The 23,212-nt window shown below is 42.5% G+C and overlaps 1 protein-coding gene across 2 annotated transcripts in view; it reads left to right on the top strand.

Moving 5' to 3' along the window:
• Positions 1–316: 316 nt before the first annotated feature.
• The window catches only part of ELOC (elongin C), a 31,948-nt gene continuing 9,052 nt past the window's right edge, over positions 317–23,212 (top strand). Inside the window, exons 1-3 of one of the 2 annotated variants that reach the window (XM_054017536.1) lie at positions 317–422; positions 18,581–18,640; positions 20,641–20,784. In XM_054017536.1, the coding sequence (XP_053873511.1) occupies positions 18,637–18,640; positions 20,641–20,784 (148 nt within the window). In that variant the 5' untranslated portion in view covers positions 317–422; positions 18,581–18,636. Of the gene's footprint in view, positions 423–782; positions 924–18,580; positions 18,641–20,640; positions 20,785–23,212 lie in introns of those variants that run through there. The other variant, XM_054017537.1, reaches the window with a different exon arrangement.

A 23,212-nucleotide genomic window follows, 5' to 3' on the forward strand; every position in this document is an offset into this window, starting at 1 on the left:
TGGGAATTTTTTTAAGCCAGTGATTATTTTTTGGGTTGAATGCTGGACTCATGAGCTTTGGCTAGTTGGGGCTGGCAATACAGCCATCCACCAACGGGGACACAACACTGCCCTCCATTACCTATCCTTATTTCCACCGTGGTGGAGCAGTCCTTTCTAGCGGTCTCCAGGCCTGTAGAGGGCCTGGTGCGAACTACATCTCCCAGCATGCACTACTTCCTGCTGACACGGGCTGCCGTGGCCCATTGCATGTTGGGACTTGGGCTTGGTAAACCGTCCAAGGGCAGGAGGCTGGAACGCTGCCTGTCCCTATGGTGGCGGCAGGCGGCGCTAACCTTTGACCTATCGGAAGTGATTGCGAGGCAGCTGGCCCGGAACAGGGGCCCTGCGAGCAGGGAGCGGAGGCAGCGAAGCTGACACAAGTGAGTCCCCGCCACGGCCGGCTGGAGGGGACGGGGCGCGAGCTGAGAGGCTGCCCCCCCCCCTCGCGTTTCGTCTCCGGGGGGGAGGAGAGTCGCCGCCGAAGCCTTTGAGTGAGGAGCGGGCCTCGCCCGCTGGTAGCCGGCCCAGGGCCCGGGCCCCGCTCCGAGTAGCGGCCACCCCCTGGGCGGAAATCTTATTACTCATCCCTGGGCGGGGGGAGGCGGGGGGCGTGTTTCGGGCTCGGGGCGGCCCGAGGGAGGCTCAGGGGTGTGCCAGGGGCGATTTCGCTCCCTTCCCATGTGTCTGTAACACAGTCATTGGATTCCGCACACCATCAACAAAAACCCTCTCTAAAGCAGTACTATTGCTCTGTTTGACTGCTACCTCCACCAATGAGGGAGCCTCCTACTTCCCCTTCCCTCCCCTCCCCTCCCTAAAGGGAAGGAAATAATTCGGTTACAAAAATCCCAAGGATGGAGGAATTTAGGAACCTTTTTAAGGTAGGTTACGGTGCTTAGATACCAAAGTAAGATTTGTCTTGGGATATATGGGATTGTGATGGTCTCCCTCCTTTTAAACGTGAATCGGCTAGTCTAAATGATCTTAAGTATCTGTAGGGAGTAAAGTAATGTAGTTGTGTGAAGAAAAGAGAAACTAAAGTTTCTCATTAATGATAGTCTTGTTTTACAAGTTGCAATATCCAGCATCTGTGCTCACCTTGTGAGTAAAGACTGGTACTAAAGGGAAACTACAAATATCCACACACCTTTCCTTCCTATTTTATTTCACGCACTTCTGATCACTTGCAGATAATTAAAAGCATTTAGACTACAGGGTTCATGCTTGGGCGAAGGGAGAAAATCATATATAGCACAAGGCTCTTCTTGCTTTGATATCCAAATACCATAATGTTCTTTGAGTGGTGCACCATACCACCTTCTAGCCTTCACACTATGTAACTACTTATACATTATGTAATGCTTTTTATCTTGAAGCAGGCCTTCTGTTAGGTGCCAGTCTTCTGTCAATCATTCTGTTTTATTTACATCAGGAATAAAAACAAAAAAAGTCATATCAGTTTTGCTGAGCCAGTGTTAGAATCAATGGGAGCCCTACCATAGACAAGGTTCTGGAGGACTTCAGCATTTTTACCAATGAGGAATGGCTTTAGCTGAGACAGTAGTAAAAATGCTGGAAAACATCTGAACCTTCTCTGTACTAGGGCTGCCACTGATCAAGTGAGTTGGGAATGGTACAGGTGGGAAAAGCTTCATAAAGTTCTCTGCATAGACAGTGCCTTAGAGATAAGTGTGGAAGACTTGGGTTTGGCATTGGTATAATGAAATAAAGCGGTGGCCAGGTGCTACTTTAAAAAAAGAGAGAATTTTGTGTTGAATGAGGAGGCGGAAAATAACTTATACCAGGATTGAAGGTGCAGTATTTATAGAACAGTGTACTAAAAGTTTTCTCCTTATGCACAATCATTTTCTTTGACTATTCCCTTCACATTCTTCCACACATCCCCGAAAATCACCTATATGCATATAACTTTCTATGTAAATGGTAACTGGTTTTGAAGACTTTCTTGATACAATATTTCTATATCATTGTTCATGTTTCTCATGTTGTATGAAGGCAGATTGGACTCGAATGTTCAGTTTGTAATTAGAATGCTACAAATAATGCTCCGGGGGAATTCTACACAATTGTGTGCATGTAGAATTTGCAGATTTCTTTGCGTCCCTGAAGAAATATGACTTTCTGATGGGGAAGCAAAGGGAAGCTGCAAGAGTGTTCATGTATCCTTCCCCAGCAACGTGGGCATGTGGTTTTGGGCACCTGGAGCAGCTGGCGGAGAGGTAAATAACTGTGAGGGGAGGGCTGAAGGCATCCTGGCTGGTGTTGGGTCAGACCCTCCCCGCAAGCTCTGGACACCCCTGTCAAGACTTACTCCCTGCCCCAACCCTAACCCTCCCTAGCCCCACCCAGGACTTGGGATGTCCCAGGCGGTGGCTCCTACCCTGCAGTGGGCTCAGCGGCTAGTCCCAGCTGGGCTGGGGGTGTGGAAGGAGCGCACTTTCCCTGCATGGAGTGGCTGGGTCTGGGTCAGACCCACCCCTAGAATCTTCCACTGGCTCCGCACCCCTCCTCCCCCTTGCCCCTGCTTCCTGTCCCCATTTCTCCTCAGCCGTGCGGGGAGCTGCTCCCTCAGCTGCCTAGCCCTGTGCATCCGGATGCCCCCACCATCCGGCCCTCCCTGCCGAGACCTCCCCCCCACCTCCAGCCCTCTCCACCAAGTGCCCCCTCCCGCATCCAGACCCCCCACCCCTGCACTCAGACCACTGACAGCTGAGCCCAACATACAGGAAACCCAACTGCGATAAGCCCCAATGCCTATGCACCTGGACTACCCTGACAAGACCCTTGCACCCAGACCCTCACCCCATTGAGCCCCAACCAGCTGCATTTGCACCCCACACCCCCAGCCTTGAGCTAGCTGAATTGCAAATAGCTGTACGAATTTTCTTTCACACTCCTCTACTAATGTACTTCAGTCCTGATCTGCACTAAAGCCCAGATCACAAAGCTATCTAGACTCCAACTTCCATTGAAATCAGTGAAAGTTAGGAACCTAAATATCTTTGTGAATCTTTCAGGAGAAACAGAACTGAGCAGTAAATGCACTTACAAGAAATTGTGTGGTAACTATGTGAAGTAAACCAATGACAGTGGGACCTAGAATAAGATAAAAACTTAATTACCTAGAATGTAACAGAACTTAAAACTATACTTTTGTAGGTGAAAAGCTAATGCATTAGCCCACTGCTCCACCTAGCCTATTTGTTTATTAATCAATATTTTGTAGAAACATAGGGCTAGAAGGGACCTTGAGGTCATCTAGTCCATTCCCTGCACAGATGCAGGATCAAGTATACCTAGACCATCCCTGATAGGTGTTTGTCTAACCTGTTCTTAAAAGCCTCCAGTGACTGGGATTACACAGGGAAGCCTATCCAGTACTTAGCTATCCTTGTAGGGTACATCTACACTGCAGAGAAAAACTTGTGGTTGGACTGTGCCAGACAACTCGGGCTGTTTCATTGCTGTGTAGACTTCTGGGCTTGGGCTGGAGCCCGAGCTCTAGGACCCTGCTCGTACCACTATGCTTCCCCAGATTCTTTTCAGCGGTGCAACTGTCTGGCCAAAGATTCACCATTTTGTATTTGTGCCTTAGATTTTTTTCCTTCCTAAGTGCCGTACTTTAGACTTTTTTAAATTTCATTTTGATGATTTCAGACCAGCTCTCCAATTTGTTGAGGTCACTTTGAGTTTTAATCTTGTCCTCCAAGGTGCTTGCAACCTCTCCCAGCTGGGTGTCATCCACAAAATTTATAAGCATTCTCTCTGAACCATTTTCTAAGTTATTCTTGAAAATATTGAATAATGCTGGACCCAGGACGGATCCCAGCAGAATGCCACTAGACACATCCTCCCTCTTTGACAATGAACCATTGATAAACTTTGAGTGTTTTTTTTTTTCCTTTCAACTAGTTATGCAACCACCTTCTAGTAATTTAATCTAAACTATGGAAATGTGATCTGCTTATGAGACTGTCATGTGGGGCTGCATCAAAAGTCTTACTCAAATAAAGATAAATTATGTCTACTGCTTCCCCCCCTACTCTCCCATTCACTAGCCTGGTCAGTGAAGGAAATTAGGTTGGTTTAGCATGATTTGTTCTTAACAAATCCATGTTGGATATTACTTAATACCCTGTTATCCTGGACGTGCTTACAAATTGTTTAATAATTATATCTTTCCAGGTTTCAAAGTTAGGCTGTCTGGTCTATAATTCCCAGGTTCTCTTTGTTCCCTCTAAAAATAGGTAGTATGTTTGTCCTTCTCTAATCTTTTGGGACTTCATGTGTGCTCCATGAGTTCTCAAAGATAATTACTAATGGTTCCAAGATTGCTTCAGCTAGTTCCTTAAATACTGTAGGGTGAATTTCATCAGGTCCTATTGACTTGAATACATATAACTTATCTAAATATTCTTTAGCCTGTTTTTTCTACATTCTGGATTTTGTTCCTTCCCACTCATTGTTAATATTAATTGTGCTAGGCATCGGATCTCAATTAACCTCTGTAGTGAAGACTGAAGTAAAATGGGCATTAAATGCTTCATTAAATGTCATGTGCTGTTAGCTCTCTTTCCCCATTAAGTAATGGGCTTACGCTTTCTGTGGTCTTTCTACTGTGCCTAATGTATTTACAAAACTCTTCTTATTTAGGGGTGTGAACTCTCTGAATCATATTTGACTTGTATGCTAAATTACTGATGGTGAAGGCATTCATATTACTTGGTTGGTATCTTGAAAAAATGGATATAATAGAGTATATTAAAAGTAATATGTAATATGTTGTTGGCGCACACATAGCTAGATGTTAATATTCTAAAACTACTGTGGCCAAAATCTGCTCTCAGTTGTCTTTAATTACTATAAATTAGATACGTAGGCTGTCATTATGAATTTGTTATCCAGTGGACATAGTAGTCACTATTTTACTGGAACAGATAAACATGCCTTTGCATATCTATATTTCACTGTTTATTTCAGTGGCTCTCAACCTTTCCAAACTACTGCATCCCTTTCAGGAGTCTGATTTGTCTTGCATACCCCCAAGTTTCACCTCACTTAAAACTACTTGTGTGCAAAATCAGGCATAAAAATACAGAAGTGTCAGCAAACTGTTACTGAAAAATTGTTTAGTTGCTCATTTTTACCCTATAATTATAAAATCAACTGGAATATGATATTGTACTTACATTTCAGTGTATAGTGTATATAGAGCAATATAAACATTTTATTGTATGAAATTTTAGTTTGTACTGACTTTGCTAGTGCTTTTTTCTGTAGCCTGTTGTAAAATTAAGCGAATATCTAGATGAGTTGATATACCCCCTGAAAAACATCTGCATACTGCCAGGGTTGAGAACCACTGGTTTATTGAACCAGCAAAGTGGCCCACTGCTTGCACGCTGATATTTACCAGATGGCTTAACAGCCTTCATTCTCACATGCATAACACTAACTGGGTAAAGCATTGAGTATTGATGTACTGGTACAGAGATCAGCAACCTTTGGCACGCCATCCCTGTACTAGTACTTTAAGTATGTGTCTATCTTACGTATGCTTAACAGCTGATGCTGGATTTCTTTAGATGACATTTGAAGAGAGCAGTTTTAAACAATTATATTGTCTAAACCTCTCTTCAAATTATTTTAGATTGCAGACTAAAGACTGTCCTGTTGTTTTGCCAGTAGTCGTATGCCAGTATGAATTTTTTTAGCATCTATGGGGAAAATCGCTAGGCCTAAATGGTGCTTCGAAGTACCACCTTGAGCAAAAGGTGGTCTGTAAATTGCACATCTACTGAATAGCCTGTGCTTCAAACACACCTCCAAGGCACAACTCCCTCCATTTCTTCTTACTATGGGGGAAGGGTGTGGTAATAACTTGCTCCTCACCTATACCACAAGCACGTTGACACCCATGGTATTGGCTGGTGGGTTGTATGATAGTGCCAAGTGCTATCCATTTTCCTCCACTCCCTGCCTGACAGCTTGGCAGGCATGTGTGTTGAAGGGGTTAGCGTGTGTGCTGTGCTGCTACTTTTGTGTGTCTGGACGCAAGGTCAGGGTAGTCTACGTAAGGCTGTAATTGGGGGAGGGGCTTTTTAAAATACCCACTCAGGAGTGTTGGTCATATTGTAACCCTACATGTTTGTTTGACCAATCAATGTCAATTCTTCTTCTTTTTTTTTTTAATCTAAAATGGCATCTTACCTTCAGCAGTATCATATGTGGATGCTTCAGAGAGGCAAAGAACAGATATAAAGCACCTACTCTATTGTAATATTTGTACCACAGCTTGGAAAAAAAATTTCTTGACCCCTGCAGGCTAATATCCTGAAGCATATTATTTGATTACTTTTGTAGTTGCAAATGTTCATGTGATTTATAACATCATTCAGTCCTCTTTATTATAAAGCTATAGTTTACCCATGGCCTTCCTCAGAAGTAGATTTGCCATGAGACTGCCTTTTAAAATTTTTCTATTTTCATTATTCTGAATATATTCTTTTAATTTCATAGTCTTTCTTCTTTTGCTACAAGAAAGAGAAAAACAAGATGCTTTTCTGTCTTTACTAATTTCACCCTTCACAGTCTTGAATGCCTCAATTGTCATTTGTTAGAAGGAGAAATCATGCAGGACCAATCCTGAATCTGACTGTTTTCAGCACTTATGCAAGCATTAAATTTCTGTAACTCCTGGCACACTTCCTCCTGTGAGACTAGTTTGACATTCTGCTTCTGATTTGGAATTAACAGTAAACAATTTTCATTGATGTGCATGGAGTTTTTCAATGTAACTGTTGTAGCTAATCACTGCACACCCCCTCCCCTCCAATAATCCTTATGACATGGAGCAACTGTTATTGAAATCTGAGAGCTTGCTACAAGCAGATCACTTAGCATCTTCTAAAAACCTGTTCACTATTTGGTAACAAATGTATTCCTCTTTGAAGTATTTGACTGGAGGCATGTGGGAAAAGTCTCTAGTATTTAGATCAAATTTATTTAAGGGATTTTCTGCTGTGGAGGTTTGCAGCAATACATTAATTAAAAACCAGTTAATTCTGAATAAAATAGGAAATGTTTAGCTGTTGGCTTATTGCAGAGTCCCAAACACTGTTGAATTAGAATTAAGGTTCTAAATAAATATCAATAACTTAAGAGTATCTTTGCTTTTAAAAATGAACATCTGAAAGCTAGGAAACTCAAGTTAAGGGGGAAAAAATGTGGTTACTATATAGAAAATGCAGGGTTAATGGTTTGGGGTACCTTAACTTTATCCTTGTATCTCAATAATCTTGTATATCTCTATATAAAAGAGGGTGTATAAAACAACCATCCTGGATGTCATATTGACTTTGGATTCTTTGCAATCATATCAATTCCTGTTCAGAACTGTTCACAACTTAAACCGTGTCCCCCTGGGTTTGTGCAGCAGAGAATACATAACCTGCAAGGATATACCAGATCTAAGATCCAAACTGTTGTGGATAGTAAATGGTTAAAATAGTTTTTGAGAGGAGGGAGGAGGTCCAAAACCCAAATGTCAGATGTTGACACTGAGAGAGGAGTTGAGTGGGTTTCTGATTTACATTGCACCTTTCTTAATTCAGTTTCTGAAACAACTGTACACAGTTGTATACAATGCTAAACTGCAACAACTTTTGTTTACGGAGAAAGTATCAGGCACCTGGCATACATTATGCTGCAAAAGAGTTTGAAGCAGAGAAATTATGTACAATAATTGATTAAAAATCCTTATTCTTACAAAATACATGAATTTTAACATCCACAGAGCATATTTAAGGCACTGGTATAAGATTAATTTTTAATTACTGATGGATTTTATTCAGTTTAGAGAAACTAGTGACCTTTTTTCCATGTCTTTCAAATAATTAATTTTTGTGAAAATCCTAAATAGATATAAATACCGTTTTGGGTGGGGGAATTGTTTAGCAACTTTGTAAACACTTTACAGTTCTGTTGTAGGGTTTTTTCCTGTTTTGCCTCTAAATATTTTGCTTCGTGTTTTCTGTGTTTATGTAAAGGAAATGGTGTAGGAATTGTTGCTAACCAAACACACATGCACTTTGGGAGTTAAGCAAGGTTACTTAGCTGCCTGTTTGGTAATATCACATAAGCCTCTACCCTAAAGCGATGCTCCAGAGGCGGAAATCAACAGAATGTCTAGTATTTATCTTTGTTATTTAGGTGGGTTCTTGTTGGAATGTGCAGGGAAAGACCATATAATAAAGGGAGGCAGCATGGACTAGTGACTAGAGCAGGTGACTGGCAGTTAGGAGATTTGGATCCTCTTCCTGACTGGCACTGACTTAATGTGATCTTGATTAAGTCACTTAGGGCAAGTTTTCCACAAGTATTCAGGCCCGTAAATATGTAGATGGGTGCCTAGTGGAATTTTTATTCTGTTCTGCATATTTAGGTCCCTACAATTGGCCCTTAACCTTGACTTCAGTTTTTCCCTCTGTAAAGTGAGGTTAATACTTAAGTAAGGTGTTTCCAGATTCTCAGAAGAAACATGGTATTTAAGTGTTATGACACTTCCCGGGGAAGTCAGGGTTGTGAGACACCTCACTACCACCTGCCCTTAGTGTGAAGAAGCTTTATCTGTGTCTGCTGTCCATCAGCTCCCTGACTCCACTGGTCATACGGAACACAAACACTCCTCTCTTAGCCAACACAGGTTCCGCTGTCCCTCTGCAGGTTAGCAATAGACATGCTATGAGCATCCCCCGGAATGTCCAGCCCTTGATCCATAGGATGCTCTTTGGGAGCAGCCTACCTGTGAATTCTGTGAAACGATACCTCCCAGCTTACCAGTGCACCTTAGATTGCAGCTCCACTTAACGGACAGCACTTAAATATTTTTATAGTGAAAACAAGCAAAAGTTTATTTAACAGTGAGTAGAGATTCAAATGATAGCAAGTAGAAATATTGGAGACAAATAGTTACATATAAAATAAAATCATAACTCGCATTCTAGAAGCTAGACTTGTATACCTAGTTACTTTCATGTCTCCTAGGGCAAAGCTCACCCAAAATCCTTCCAGTGTATTACAGCCGGGCTTGGCTGTGATCTTCCATTCTCAAGACAAGTCACACTATCAGCTTGACTCCTCAGTGGTAAAAGATCCAGCGGGGGATCTTTATCCCTCAGATATACTTCAACAATCCATTTTCTTTACTCAAACAGGATCCCCTCCTGCTATTTTGTTCCCATAAATTTTCTCTTGATTAGTATTTTGGTTCCATATGCAAATAGGCCTGTATTGGGAAGTAGACAATACATAATAAAAAGTTTCTATTAACCCCCTGCCTGAAACCCAATTACTTATTACCTGCCTTACATTCTCAAAACCTTTTGAGTTAACTTCCAGTTTAGATACATAACTCTTTTTAATATGATCTGTACTTACATTTTTGATGGCTACTGGCTCTGAGATCTCATATGCCACCCTTTTGGTGTAATTTTGTGAATTATTATGCATGTATGTGACCCCGGGGATCCCTGTAGAACTTTTTGCATCCTCAGTGCACTCTGCTAGTTGGCATCAAGAGGTCCCTGGGTCACAAATGTAAACTGCAATTAGAAAATGAGAAATCTGCTCTTATAGGGGGATGTAATAAATTACTTGACTTACCTATTTCTAACTTATTGCTAATTAAATAATGCCTATGACCACTCAAAGCTCAATTGGGAAAGACTGGGTATAGCTGACAACTTCAAAGTAAAAAGAAGAACAGGAGTACTTGTGGCACCTTAGAGACTAACAAATTTATTAGAGCATAAGCTTTCGTGGACTACAGCCCACTTCTTTGGATGCATCCGAAGAAGTGGGCTGTAGTCCACGAAAGCTTATGCTCTAATAAATTTGTTAGTCTCTAAGGTGCCACAAGTACTCCTGTTCTTTTTGCAGATACAGACTAACACGGCTGCTACTCTAAAACTTCAAAGTAATCCTTGCTGGATAAAGCATTGACTTGTAGAGTGTTATGTGTGAGATTTGTGTGTGTGCAAAAACTGTATATGGGGAAAGGTGTCTGAAAGCAGTAAAATCTGAATTATAACTTGTGAAATTCTTCACCCTTGCACCTTTTTAACCACTTTCAAATTTTATTTTTTTATTTCTGAATTTCTTCTGTTATTGGGGTACTAAAATAACAAATTGGATAGGTATCAACATCAAATACAGTTGCCTTCATTCATCCTATTTTTCAGTTTTCTGTGGCTCTGTTTCCCTTTTGAAAACTCCGTTGAGCCCCTTCCACCTATCGCAACAGTCTTACCACTGTATGGGGAAAGTTTGGTGGCTGCTTGCTCTGGATCATATTGAATCTGCTCCAGTTAACCTGAGGCTAGTTGCTGGAAAACAGGACTTCTCTTGTTCTCTCACAAGATAATCTCCCATAAGTGCAGCATGTGCTATCTGTGTAGCACTCCCAGCCTCTTCTGACAGGGAGAAAGGGATTCTAACAGGCTGTCACTAGGTTGCCTATTTTCTGTCCCTTCTGGGTTCAACTCACCCAGTTTCCCTTTTGTTTTCCTCCCATTTCCTCTTGTCTTTGCATTGCCATTTCCTACTCCCCACCCCTCCTGCTTTTTTCCTACTCAGGATTACACCTGCACTGCTGTTGCTGTTCATAGTACTTTCCTAGCTGTAAAGGGGAATTGATGATGTCTTAGTCAGTTTCACTGCTACTCATTTTGAAGTATAAGGAAGGGTTCTGTGGGTTGGGGAGGAAGCACAAGGGATCCTCTGCTAGAGAGTTGGAAGAAGAAAGATAAATATTACTCTCCCATCTCCACCTTTGGGGGATCACACCTACTTGGCTCTTGCACAGAACACTTTCCTCGTACTGCAACAGGAGTTGTAATAGTCTGGGAGCAGAATGTGGTAAAATCTCATTCCACGGTTAGTGGTAGAAGGGAAAGAGAGGTGTCAATTGATTCATAAAAATCCACAGAATCATAATTTCTGTGATGTCACCGTTTGCGGTGTTGCAGTTGGGAGACTCTTCCCCCAGCTTCAGGTCTTCTGGTTGGTGGAAATTTTGATAAATAATGTCCTCTGATAACCAACTCAACCCATTTCTTTCTTTCAAAAGGCCATCTCCCACAAACAAAATGGTACAAAATAGACAAACCTAGAACAATTATGTAGATAAACAGTTGAGAAAATGTTTAAAAGTCAACTTTTTTTTTAAATTATACTTTCACACAGGGATGCATTGCTTACATAAAAGACATGCATCTTGGCTAATCCTAGGGAAGCTAGCCTGGGCGTGTAGAACCGAAAACATTTTTTTCATTGTCAGTGTCAACTCTTATCTACAGCACCGCTGCTAGACATGTTGTCACACTGATCCTTGCTATGTACAAGGTAGGCTGCTGGCTGAACATTTGCAGGGTGGTGATCATCTGGTCTTTGTACACAAGCATTTGATTAACTGAAGGATTGATTTTTGGGAGCTTGTGTAACTTCAGACATAACGAAGGATGGACTGATCACACCAAAGACACATCCACGTCGGCTGGGGAGGGTAGTTTTGGATGCACTCAATCATTGAAGAGCCATGCCATTGCTTGATGATTTGCCCTCTTGATAGCAAGTATAAATACACCCCTTTTTGGTGGCAGTTTTTCTTCATTTGTCCATTTCTGGGAAAACATCCATCAACATAGCTCTGCAAGTGTTGTAATGTTGGTCTTCAAATGGTAAACTTGGCATAGGAATGCCTACAGTTCATTTGACTCATCAATGACTGTCTCAGCCATTACGAGCACCTTTAGAGTCTTTGGAGGCTGAATCAAATGTCTTTCAGTAAGATCATTTGGTCTTTCCAGCCAGCCTTCCAGTATCACATGCTGTAAGGGCATGGAAACCTGGCCGTGCGGCAGCAGGTCCAAATGATAGGAACACATCTCTGAGGGATATACAGCAATGTTGTTCCTCCTGCTGAGGAACAGAAACAGAATCTTGCTGAAGGCTTGGGTAGTTTCTCTCAGAGAGCACTAGAACAGTAGCACCTCTTTGTGACATTTGATGGCATGAAAGATAATTTTAGTGTCAATCTCCTCATGGGAACTACAAAGAAACACCACTGAAGAGCTTGAGAACATAGCTTTATTACTCCGTGCAACAGCAAAATTCTTTGAGCAATGTAAAAGCATAATAGTGTTTTTTCTGCAAAGTATGTGGTTAACTCTTCCTTCATGCAAATATGAGACGGTAGCTTCTTCATTGTGACATTGAAGATATTTGTTGAGTCAGTGATTTTTGTATTGGGCAGATGCAATACCTCAGTGTCTTCTTTCTGGTATTATTTTTAATTGATTCTTCTGCACAGGTGTTAAACATGAGGTGGACTTTTGTCATAGGTCCAGTATTTTCTTTGTAACCTCATACTGAAATATTCAGCCAAATCTGGGGCAGATATTTACAGTTTCTGGTTTGTTGAGAGCTTATTCTTCAGCCGTATCATGTATGATTGCTACATTGAAAGGCCTTTGCTATCATAACATACTGATCATGTTGTCTGTAGGTGCTGGCTTAGGAAGACCATGCAAGAGGAGCATTAATTTGCTTTTCGCCTAGCATGTATGCATTGTTCTGTGGCATTCAAATGTCGATTGTGCTATCATGGAGAACTACTTTCCCAATCTTGTAGATCAACATCATGATGAGATCTGGACAAGACCAGGAGACAAGCAAACAATGACCTATAGTTAACTTTGTAATAGTCCATGACACCTTTGCTCTGACTTCCTTTGCATACAAACACAACTTTAGTCTGTCTTGACCGGGCCCCATAGATTGACAGAGCCTTGGATAATTCTTTGGGTCATGACTCTGGGTTTTGAAGGCTTCATTCGACTGACATCTTCAGCTATCTTATCACTGAATACTGCTTTCATCATGATAGTAATGAGCTCTGATCTGTCATATGCTAATGCGATTCAAGTAAGCTCATCCGGTAGCTTAAAATTGCCCTTTCTTGGCATTTAACAGTACCTAATGAGTCTAGATGGTGCTTGGTTACTTCTGGGTTATTTCCGTGCTTAATGTTTTTGTTCAAAATTCGATGGAGTTCTGGAGTTGTCAGGAAAGACATTTGGTGGCTATTATGGCCACCTACCCCCAACAACTTTCATTGCTCTGTTTTCATGTTTTAGGACTTCATCTGAACCAAGTGCACAGAAGGGAACTGACAACCTTTTAACTGCCCAATTTCCTTTTCAAAATTCTTCCCATATGTCAGTGTCAGACTCTTCCACACTTCTTATTTTAGCAAGGTACCAGGCAAGCATTGCAGAATAGTTGATTAAATCTAAAACAAAGTATTTCACATAGTCTTCCAGTGCTGCAAAGTACAAATTCCAATTAGCAGTCTCACAGATCGAATAAATAGCAGCGAAGACTCGACCATCTTCATGTGTCACCGTACCATCCCAAAAGTTGGCTTTGCTGTCGATTCAACCTGATCAAGTTGCTTGATTCGTTCTGCGATATTGCAGCTCTCCATCGTATGCAGTAGGTCATCGAGAGATTGATGTGTGGAACTGGTCTCGCAAGTCCTGTACACGTTGGTAAATTATTTCAAACACACGTATGTTATGTATATGCAAACCACTTGTGGATGGATTCAGCTAACTTCTGGTTAGATGCTAAAATCTTAAAAAGTGCCTCATTATTATTCTTTGCATAATAAACAAAGCTGATGATCAATACCACTAAACTGCTTTTTTTTTTTTTTAAACCAATAATGGCAAATCAGCTTAAAGCAATCCTTCCATTTATATAAAAACAAGGAGTCTGATGGCACCTTAAAGACTAACAGATGTATTTGGGCATGAGCTTTCGTGGGTAACAAAATCTCACTTCATGCATCTGAAGAAGTGGGTTTTTTACCCACGAAAGCTCATGCCCAAATACATCTGTTAGTCTTTAAGATGCCACCAGAATCCTTGTTGTTTTTGTGGATACAGACTAACACGGCTACCCTCTGATACTTGATTCTGTTTATATAGTAATCTGAAACATTAAAATATTAATCCATGTCTCGTTCTAAGCATTAACTGGTAATACAATACTATCAGTCAAGAGCCACAATTTAACTTTGTGAGAGCTGCATGTTTGACGTGCCCATGTTAGTATAATTAAGATATTTGAAAAAAATGTTTATCTATGCAAGTGTTTTAGGTTTGTCATGCTTGGTACCAATATGTTTGTAGGAGAAAGGGCATTTGAGTGATACCCAACTCAACCAACTTCTGACAACATTATCAACATTACCACCAACCAAAGAGGTCCTGAAGTTGGAAGCCAGGATGGGGCGGGGGCAATGAGTCCTCCGGCCACACTGTAGAGAGTGACAACATTGAAATTATGATTCTATAGCTTTTTATAAATTGACACCTCCCTTACCTTTCTACCATTAACCTTTCTACCATTACACATGCTTCCAGCCTATAAAGTGAAATTAGGATTGTTTCAGTATTCTTCTGCTGCTGAGGAAATGCTCTGTGCAGGAATAGCAACGTTTATGGCTTCCCTGGGGGAGTTCCCATGGAAATATCAAAAATAGGGTGAGTACAGGGAAAATAGGGAATTTGTATGACCATGTGCACAATTTAACCCTCAGAAAATGTTAGACTCGGAAGTATGTGATGTTCCGGAGCTTCTCACCTATAAGATTACTGGTTCAAATTTGGCTTTGGTCTATAAGACAATTTTCCTTCAATTTTTCCTTGGTAAAGTGGGGATAATATGTTATTTGGTGGCCTTTGTAAATTGAGTTGAATGGTGGCTTCCATTCTTTTCACCACACTGCCAGGCACCATTGTCTAATCTCACTAAACACAGATGTCATGAATAGATATGCAGACTGAACTACCCTCTCATGCAGAGACTGACAAATTTCAGGCCTTGTTATATCTACTTGCTGAGAAATTTGAAAGGTGGGAGGTTCCCCAGTAATATTGAGGAGTGGTCCCTGGTGAGAAGCTAATTGTCTTTGCCACTAGCCACTGGAAAGGTCTGTGTTTTCTACTGGATTTTTGTCTCCACCCTGCTCAGTGACAGAGGATGTGGAAAAAACTAATGTACTCAATGCGTTTTTTGCCTCTGTCTTCATGAACAAGGTCGGCTCCCAGACTACTGCACTGGGCAGCACAGTATGGGGAGGAGGTGACCAGTCCTCTGTGGAGAAAGAAGTGGTTCAGGACTATTTAGAAAAGCTGGATGAGCACAAATCCATGGGGCCGGATGCGCTGCATCCGAGGGTGCTAAAGGAGTTGGCGGATGCGATTGTAGAGCCATTGGCCATTATCTCTGAAAACTCATGGCGATTGGCTGACGTCCCGGATGACTGGAAAAAGGCTAATGTAGTACCCATTTTTTAAAAAAAGGAAGGAGGAGGATCCAGGGAACTACAGGCCAGTCAGTCTCACCTCAGTCCCTGGAAAAATCATGGAGCAGGTCCTCAAAGAATCAATTCTGAAGCACTTAGAGGAGAGGAAAGTGATCAGAACAGTCAGCATGGATTCACCAAGGGCAAGTCATGCCTGACTAACCTAATTGCCTTCTATAATGAGATAACTGGCTCTGTGGATGAGGGGAAAGCAGTGGACATGTTATTCCTTGACTGTAGCAAAGCTTTTGATACGGTCTTCCACAGTATTTTTGCTGGCAAGTTAAAGAAGTATGGGCTGGATAAATGGACTATAAGGTGGATAGAAAGCTGGCTAGATCGTCGGGCTAAATGGGTAGTGATCAATGGCTCCATGTCTAGTTGGCAGCCAGAGTGCCCCAAGGATCGGTCCTGGGGCCGGTTTTGTTCAATATCTTTATTAATGATCTGGAGGATGGCGTGGACTGCACCCTCAGCAAGTTTGCAGAGGATGCTAAACTGGGAGGAGTGGTAGATAGGATACAGAGCGACCTAGACAAATTAGAGGATTGGTCCAAAAGAAATCTGATGAGGTTCAACAAGGATAAGTGCAGAGTCCTGCACTTAGGACGGAAGAATCCCATGCACTGTTACAGATTAGGGACCAAATGGCTAGGCAGCAGTTCTGCAGAAAAGGACCTAGGGGTTACAGTGGACAAGAAGCTGGATATGAGTCAACCGTGTCTCCTTGTTGCCAAGAAGGCTAACAGCATTTTGGGCTGTATAAGTAGGGGCATTGCCAGCAGCTCGAGGGACGTGATCATTCCCCTCTATTCTGTATTGGTGAGGCCTCATCTGGAGTACTGTGTTCAGTTTTGGGCCCCACACTACAAGAAGGATGTGGAAAAATTGGAAGAGTCCAGCGGAGGGCAACAAAAATGATTAGGTGGCTGGAGCACATGACTCATGAGGAGAGGCTGGGGGAACTGGGATTGTTTAGTCTGCAGAAGAGAAGAATGAGGGGGGATTTGATAGCTGCTTTCAGCTACCTGAAAGGGGGTTCCAAAGAGGATGGATCTAGACTGTTCTCAGTGGTACCACATGACAGAACAAGGAGTAATGGTCTCAAGTTGCAGTGGAGGAGGTTTAGGTTGGATATTAGGAAAAAACTTTTTCACTAGGAGGGTGGTGAAGCACTGGAATGGATTACTTAAGGAGGTGGTGGAATCTCCTTCCTTAGAGATTTGTAAGGCCCGGCTTGACAAAGCCCTGGCTGGGATGATTTAGTTGGGGATTGGTCCTGCTTTGAGGAGGGGGTTGGACTAGATGACCTCCTGAGGTCCCTTCCAACCCTGATATTCTATGATTCTAGAGCTCTCTATCAGCCTCTGGCTAATAGGTATATTGTAAATGTCAGGCTTCAATGACCCCCTCCCAAACTGGTGGAGAGGAAAAGGGGCTTTCTCTCTCTTTGCTTCTCCAGCTTTCCCACAAAGTTTCTTGTCTCCGTTTCTCTATCAGAGGTGTGGGAAATGGTGGGAAGGGGGAGGAGGTCTCTGGTACTCTATCCTTGCCCTAGTCTCCATTTTATGGTCCTTCTCTGTAGTGAGTAATTCCAGTGCCTGCCTCTGCTGTTCATTCTGCTCCTTAGGAAAGCTATAAGTAATTGTTAAGAATTCTTGACCGTTTCATTACTGTCCACAATGTTCTGAATAGCATCTGTGAAACTGACCAGAATATTGTTAACTTCACTGCTCTTGGTGCTGTTTTCCTGAGTTTTTAGGAAGCCCACAAAATTCTATTAATATGCATTCATTTTAATGTTTCAACGGTTACCCCTAAATAAATGTAAGGGGTTGGTAAGTAGGTGAGTGGAATTTATCTTTCAAGCTGTCCTAGAGTTGTCTTTATTCAGAATAGGGGTGGGCAAACTACGGCCCATGGGCTGGATCCAGCCTGTCAGGGCTTTGGATCTGGCCCGTGGGATATCCACCCCTGTGGCACCGCAGGCCCCGCGCCACTGCTGGAAGCGGCCGGCACCAAGTCCCTGCAGCCCCTGGGGCAGAGGGGACAGTGGGTTCTGTGCGCTGCCCTTGCCTCCAGGCACCGCCCCCAGCAGCTCCCATTGGCCGGGAACAGGGAACAATGGCTAATGGGAGCTTCGGGGAAGATACCCGCAGGGGAGGACAGTGCGCGGAACCCTCCGCCCCTCTTCCCCTAGGGGCCGCAGGGATGTGGTGCCAGCCACTTCTGGGAGTGGCACGGGGCCAGGACAGGCAGGGAGCCTGACTTAGCCCCGCTGCATGCCGCTGCCACCCCAGAGCTGCTCCAGGTAAGCGGTGCCAGGCCAGAGCCCATACCCCAGCCCCCTGCCCTGAGCCCCTTGCTGTGCTCTACACCCCCTCCTGTATCCCAGCCCAACCCCCTGCCACATGCCTTCTGCACCCCGCCCTGAGCCCCTTCCTGCACACCACACTTCATCCCTCTCCCCAGCCCTACATTCATGACCCTATATGCAATTTCCCCACCCAGATGTGGCCCTCAGGCCAAAAAATTTGTCCACCACTGTTCCAGAGCATAACTGCAGTGTAATATAAAGAAACTTGAATTGCTGTTGTCCATACTGGAATTCTTTTGCAGATAAAGGCTTCAGTTTCTACACTTGTTAGCCTTGAATCTTTCACCAGTACTAGCTGCACTGTGACACACAGTGCTTATTTTTCTTCTGTTTTATCTTGTAGGAATTTTGCCATTATAGTAGCAAATTCTGCGTACACAGATTTCTCCCCTAAAGTTCTAGAAACTATAACTAGCTTTTCTAAGGCCCTTGACTGCTAAAGGTTTAAAACTTTTTATTTTTACAACGTGTAAGGTAAAATCCGGAAATCTTTCATATACTCAGCTTTCACTTTGTAAAGCTTGTGAGAATCTGATGGATAGGGGGGACATCCTGAAACTTGAATCTACTGAATACTTGTATATCATCATTAAAGTTTTCTTTATGACTGGAACATCAATCTTTATAGTAGGTCACTTAAACCCTGACTTATGAAATTACTACTAAAAAGTAATTTTGACACTTGTATCAATACTTTTTGTTTTCAGACCATCTTACTGTGAAAGCTGCTGTCGCAAAGCAATAAACATTTAATAAGGAGAGAATGGGTAAGTTAATCTTTTAACAAACAGCTTTTCACATTTTTAAAACATGAAACATCTTGGGCTTTTAGATAATGGAATTGAGTAGGAAAGGGCTGTGAATTTTGGAGGTTGCATTTTTAAGCTTTACATCATTAATTTTGCTTACTATCTCATCATAATTAACTCAATTTTATGTGCTTGGAGCTGCCCTATCTGTCTCCATTCAAATGACTGCATAATGAGAAAATAACCAGATTTAACGTGGGCTTGGGTGGATTCAGTTATTTTTATGGACACTGATAAACACCTTTCCAGCTGTATTTCTTTTTAGCAACTTGAGCTTTTGCACTAACAGTAACTGGTGGAAAATCCTCATCTAATAATTATACAGTAATTTTATTTTGATTAACCCTGATAATCCTGAAAGTAAGCCACATTTTCCTAACTGACTGCAAGACATAATTTGTTAACAAGAATCTGTACAAGTGCAGTATATAATTGGTACACTTAATCTCTGTTTCCTTAACAATAGAAATCATTGATTTGTTTTTGGGTGGAGGAAGAAATGACATTTACTGATTAAATTCCAGTCTTCAAAAGTACGTCTCTATTCTCTTACCACCTCTGGATTCTGCTGGAAGGAAGTAAATTTATCACCAAGCCTCCTTTATAATCATACTTAGACTTTTTCTTATTGTACTGACCCCAGATATTGAGGGTTTCTAGCATCTTACTGGTTATGTAAAAATTAAAATAAGTAGATTAATACAACCCTGAAAATGAAATCTTATGTAGAATAAACAGTTCTTTAACGTCTCAATAAAGTTACTTTAATCCTATTTACTATAGTAACTTATGTAAATGTATATTATTTTTGTGGAAAAAACACATGCTACCTGAGAAGAGACCGTGACTACAATTTCTAATTTTAAATTGGATTAAAGTGGTATTTTGCCTTTATTTTTTCTTTTTTTTTCTTTTAAATCATCACTTCAGGTTTTGAAACTTGTTTGACTCTTTCAGCAGTCTTACCCCTGGATCTGCCAGAGACACAAGTTGAAATCTAATTAATGGGTTGGGTGGGGGAGGGGTAAGAGAGGGAGAGGAGTTTCAGCTATTATGCCTGCCAGTAAGCTCTCTGCCTAATTTTGTAGTTTTACAGTGACATTTACTATTGTTTAAATAATTAATTTTCCTGCTGCTGTGTGAAAGGGTCACATAAACAGAGGAAACTGTTCAAAGTGCTGTCCAAAGTAGAGAAAACACTGGAAATAAAGAGAACATTTTGTTTACTCTTTGTTGCAGTATACTTACTACTGCAAGTAACGTAAGTTAACTTTCCTCAAACTGACTTTTTTAAGTTGCTGGAGTTCCTTTTTAAATGAATGCGTTAATACCAGGCAAAGACTTTTTTACTCTGTGAATTGCCCTCTTAAAAGCATGACAACAGACAATGCCTGTAGGAAGAGATGTTTCTTCTTCATTTGGCAAATTCTTAATTACTGTCTTTTAATGTATTAACATTAGAAATATGACCTTTCCCTGGTAATACGACTTCATGCGGAATGTTTAACAGCCACTTCAGAGCAAACAGCAAGTATAGTCTCAGATTTGAGTGGCAGGGTTTATTTTATTATATAAAGGGGGAAAAAAATAACCCTGAATGGACTTTATTTCTTTTTCTAGAAATGACTGAAATCATGTTTTGACTCAATGGCCAGGGACAAGGGAATGAGGGGAGAGATCAGTAACAGTATATTAAAACTAAATTCGCTCCTAAGGCACAAAGCTTTAAGTTTTGCTGTCTGCTGAATTTTTCACTTTAAAAGAAACAACCTCCTTGTCTTATTCTCCACCCTCTCCTTTGCTAACTTGCATGTCTTTTATTTCTTTGGCCTTTCAGAGGTAAGAGCACTGAGACTTCATGCTTGTAATAAAGGCATAAGTTGTACTAGCTTTCTTCATACTACGAAAGTACTAACCAGATATTCTGAAAGTATCAGTTAATCTGTTTTCTATTATAGATGGAGAAGAGAAAACATACGGTGGGTGTGAGGGCCCTGATGCTATGTATGTGAAGTTGATATCCTCTGATGGTCATGAGTTTATTGTAAAAAGAGAGCATGCGTTAACATCAGGAACAATAAAAGCTATGTTGAGTGGTCCAGGTAGGTGCAGTGAGTTTAGTAGCATCTTGTAATTCAGTTATTTCACTTTCCTATTTTGTGGAGTGTTTGGATTTGTATAATCTGTTATATAAAAGTTGAATTTCTATTATGAAAAGTGACTTGTCCCAGTCCAGATTGGTTTCTGTTCCTACTTAGGCCTTGGCTACACTTACCAGCTAGTTCGACGGCTGGAAATCGAAGTTCTGGGTTCGACTTATCGCGTCTAGTCTGGACGCGATAAGTCGAACCCGGAAGTGCTTGCCGTCGACTGCGGTACTCCAGCTCGGTGAGAGGAGTACCGCGGAGTCGACGGGGGAGCCTGCCTGCCGCGTGTGGACCAAGGTAAGTTCGAACTAAGGTACTTAGACTTCAGCTACGTTATTCACGTAGCTGAAGTTGCGTACCTTAGTTCGAATTAGGGGGGGTAGTGTAGACCAAGCCTTAGACAATTCAGCTTTATCAAGTCTTGTATTATCAGTTATATATAATCAGGTGCTAACTGTATATGAAGTCTTTGGGTGCTACTGTAAGACAAGCAATTACAATTACTTCCACAGACAAAAACCTAGTGATTTCCCCCCTCCCATTCCTTCAAATGGCATGTATGTGGGGGAGAGGATTAGTTAAAATTAGAAGGCTACGTTTTAAAATCTTTCAGTTACTGATTGCTACAATCCCCATCTTGAAATTCCATTCGATATCACTGGGGTGGGTACAGTCTGAAACTTGGAGCGTGCCCCAGATGTGCTGATTCTGCTCCATCCCTACTCAACCACTGGGCTCTGGAGAAGGCTGGGCTCTGCACTATTGCCAACACTTATGATTCTTTTGCGAGTGATGGGCATGGCTGGAGCCTAATCTTGTGAGGATGCCCAAGCTCTAAACCTCTAACAAACGAATCTTTTGATTGGTCATCTGCTCCAGTTCCCCACCTCCTGGGGCTAAACAATCAGTCGAGCTGTTGCAGGCAGAACTCTCCCCCCTGCCTCCATCCCTCAGTAACTCAGTAAGCTATTCTCATGGGATTGGACATCGGAGCTAAAGAGCCCAGCAATTCAGGGCAGTTCTGCTCCCTCCTTCTCTCTCCTCTCATATGAGTAATGGGGACAGGATAGCACCTCTGCTTTTCCCCCACCTCCCCTCTCCCTTCTTGCAGCACTCAGCCTGGGATGGGATGTGGGGTGGTGAAGAGCTCTTGGAGCTGCCCCCCCAATCCTGGAAGCACTGCCGCCCCTAGCCCTGGGAAAGAAGGGTAAAGAACCCCAGGAGAAGAGCAGAGGTGAGGCTGGAGAAATGTGCTGATGGTGGGGATGGGCAGAACTAATGAGGGAGCAGGGGACAGGATTGACTTGGGAGACTGGGAGCAGAACTAATTGCTGGGCAGGAGGTGGGCAAATGATGAGGTGAGAGCTCCTGTAGCAAGGGCAAAAAATCACCTTACCCAATAAACTTGGGACAGTGGGCAACATTAATTGTTGCACACTGGGGCTGGGCAGGAAAAGTTCAAAAATTAAAAAACAAAAACAAAACCCACAATCTCTTTTTGGCACAGAACAGAGGGTTTTTTTGTTTTTTAATCTCATGATTTTTGGGGCTTACTCATGATTTCTTGATTTTTGTCAATATTGGTGTAGTTACACAGCCTTTATCTTAATTTGTTGTCATGAGCTATAGCAGGGGAGTTCAGGGCAGCCTTGCCTCCAGCTTCTCTCCCTTTCTTCAAGCTGGCCCTGCAGGAGGGTGCTTCCTGCTCATTCCTGGCTCTCCAGAACTCCTCTCTGGGCCCCTACGGTGTGTGTCTCCACAGCCACCCCTGACAACCGCCTGAGCTCCACGACATCCAGCTGGTCCACTTCCAAACTATGCCCAGAAAACATCTGTATACACTTGTGCATCATGCCATTCACTTTCTTGCCCTTGTGTCCTGCCCCAGCACCACATTGTGAGACCTGCTGCCACCTGAGAAGGGCAAGGAACTCTGAGCCAATCTGTACTCTACTCTGGTTCCACAACCCACTGGATATATTTGTTGGCGGCTCCTTTTTGGGAGTTACGAGTATGAACGTGTACTTAGTGTGGTTCATGAACTCCCCTGATGCCTGTCCCTTTCGTGATGAGAGGGAGACCCTGGCGCACATCTATGTAGAGTGCATCATCTTGCAGCCCCTCTTACTGAGGGTTCTGGCTGCAGTTTTCCCCACACCTCCTGATCTATGCACACCAGTCACTCCAGGAGGAGGAAGCTGGATGCAGGGGGCACTCTGTGACTGTGGGGTCTATTTCCGGTCCCTCATTCAATCACATCTCTGGGCAGAGTTCCTCTGGGGAGTGTCCACTGACTCCATAGATCCCTTTGAGGAGCAGCAGATGCTGTCAGGGGTTCTATGTCCGGTGTTCCCTTCTGGTTCTCTGATTTTTTTCTTCAAAC

The sequence above is a fragment of the Malaclemys terrapin genome, chromosome 2, assembly GCF_027887155.1.
Source record: "Malaclemys terrapin pileata isolate rMalTer1 chromosome 2, rMalTer1.hap1, whole genome shotgun sequence".
Taxonomy (NCBI): Eukaryota; Metazoa; Chordata; order Testudines; family Emydidae; genus Malaclemys; species Malaclemys terrapin.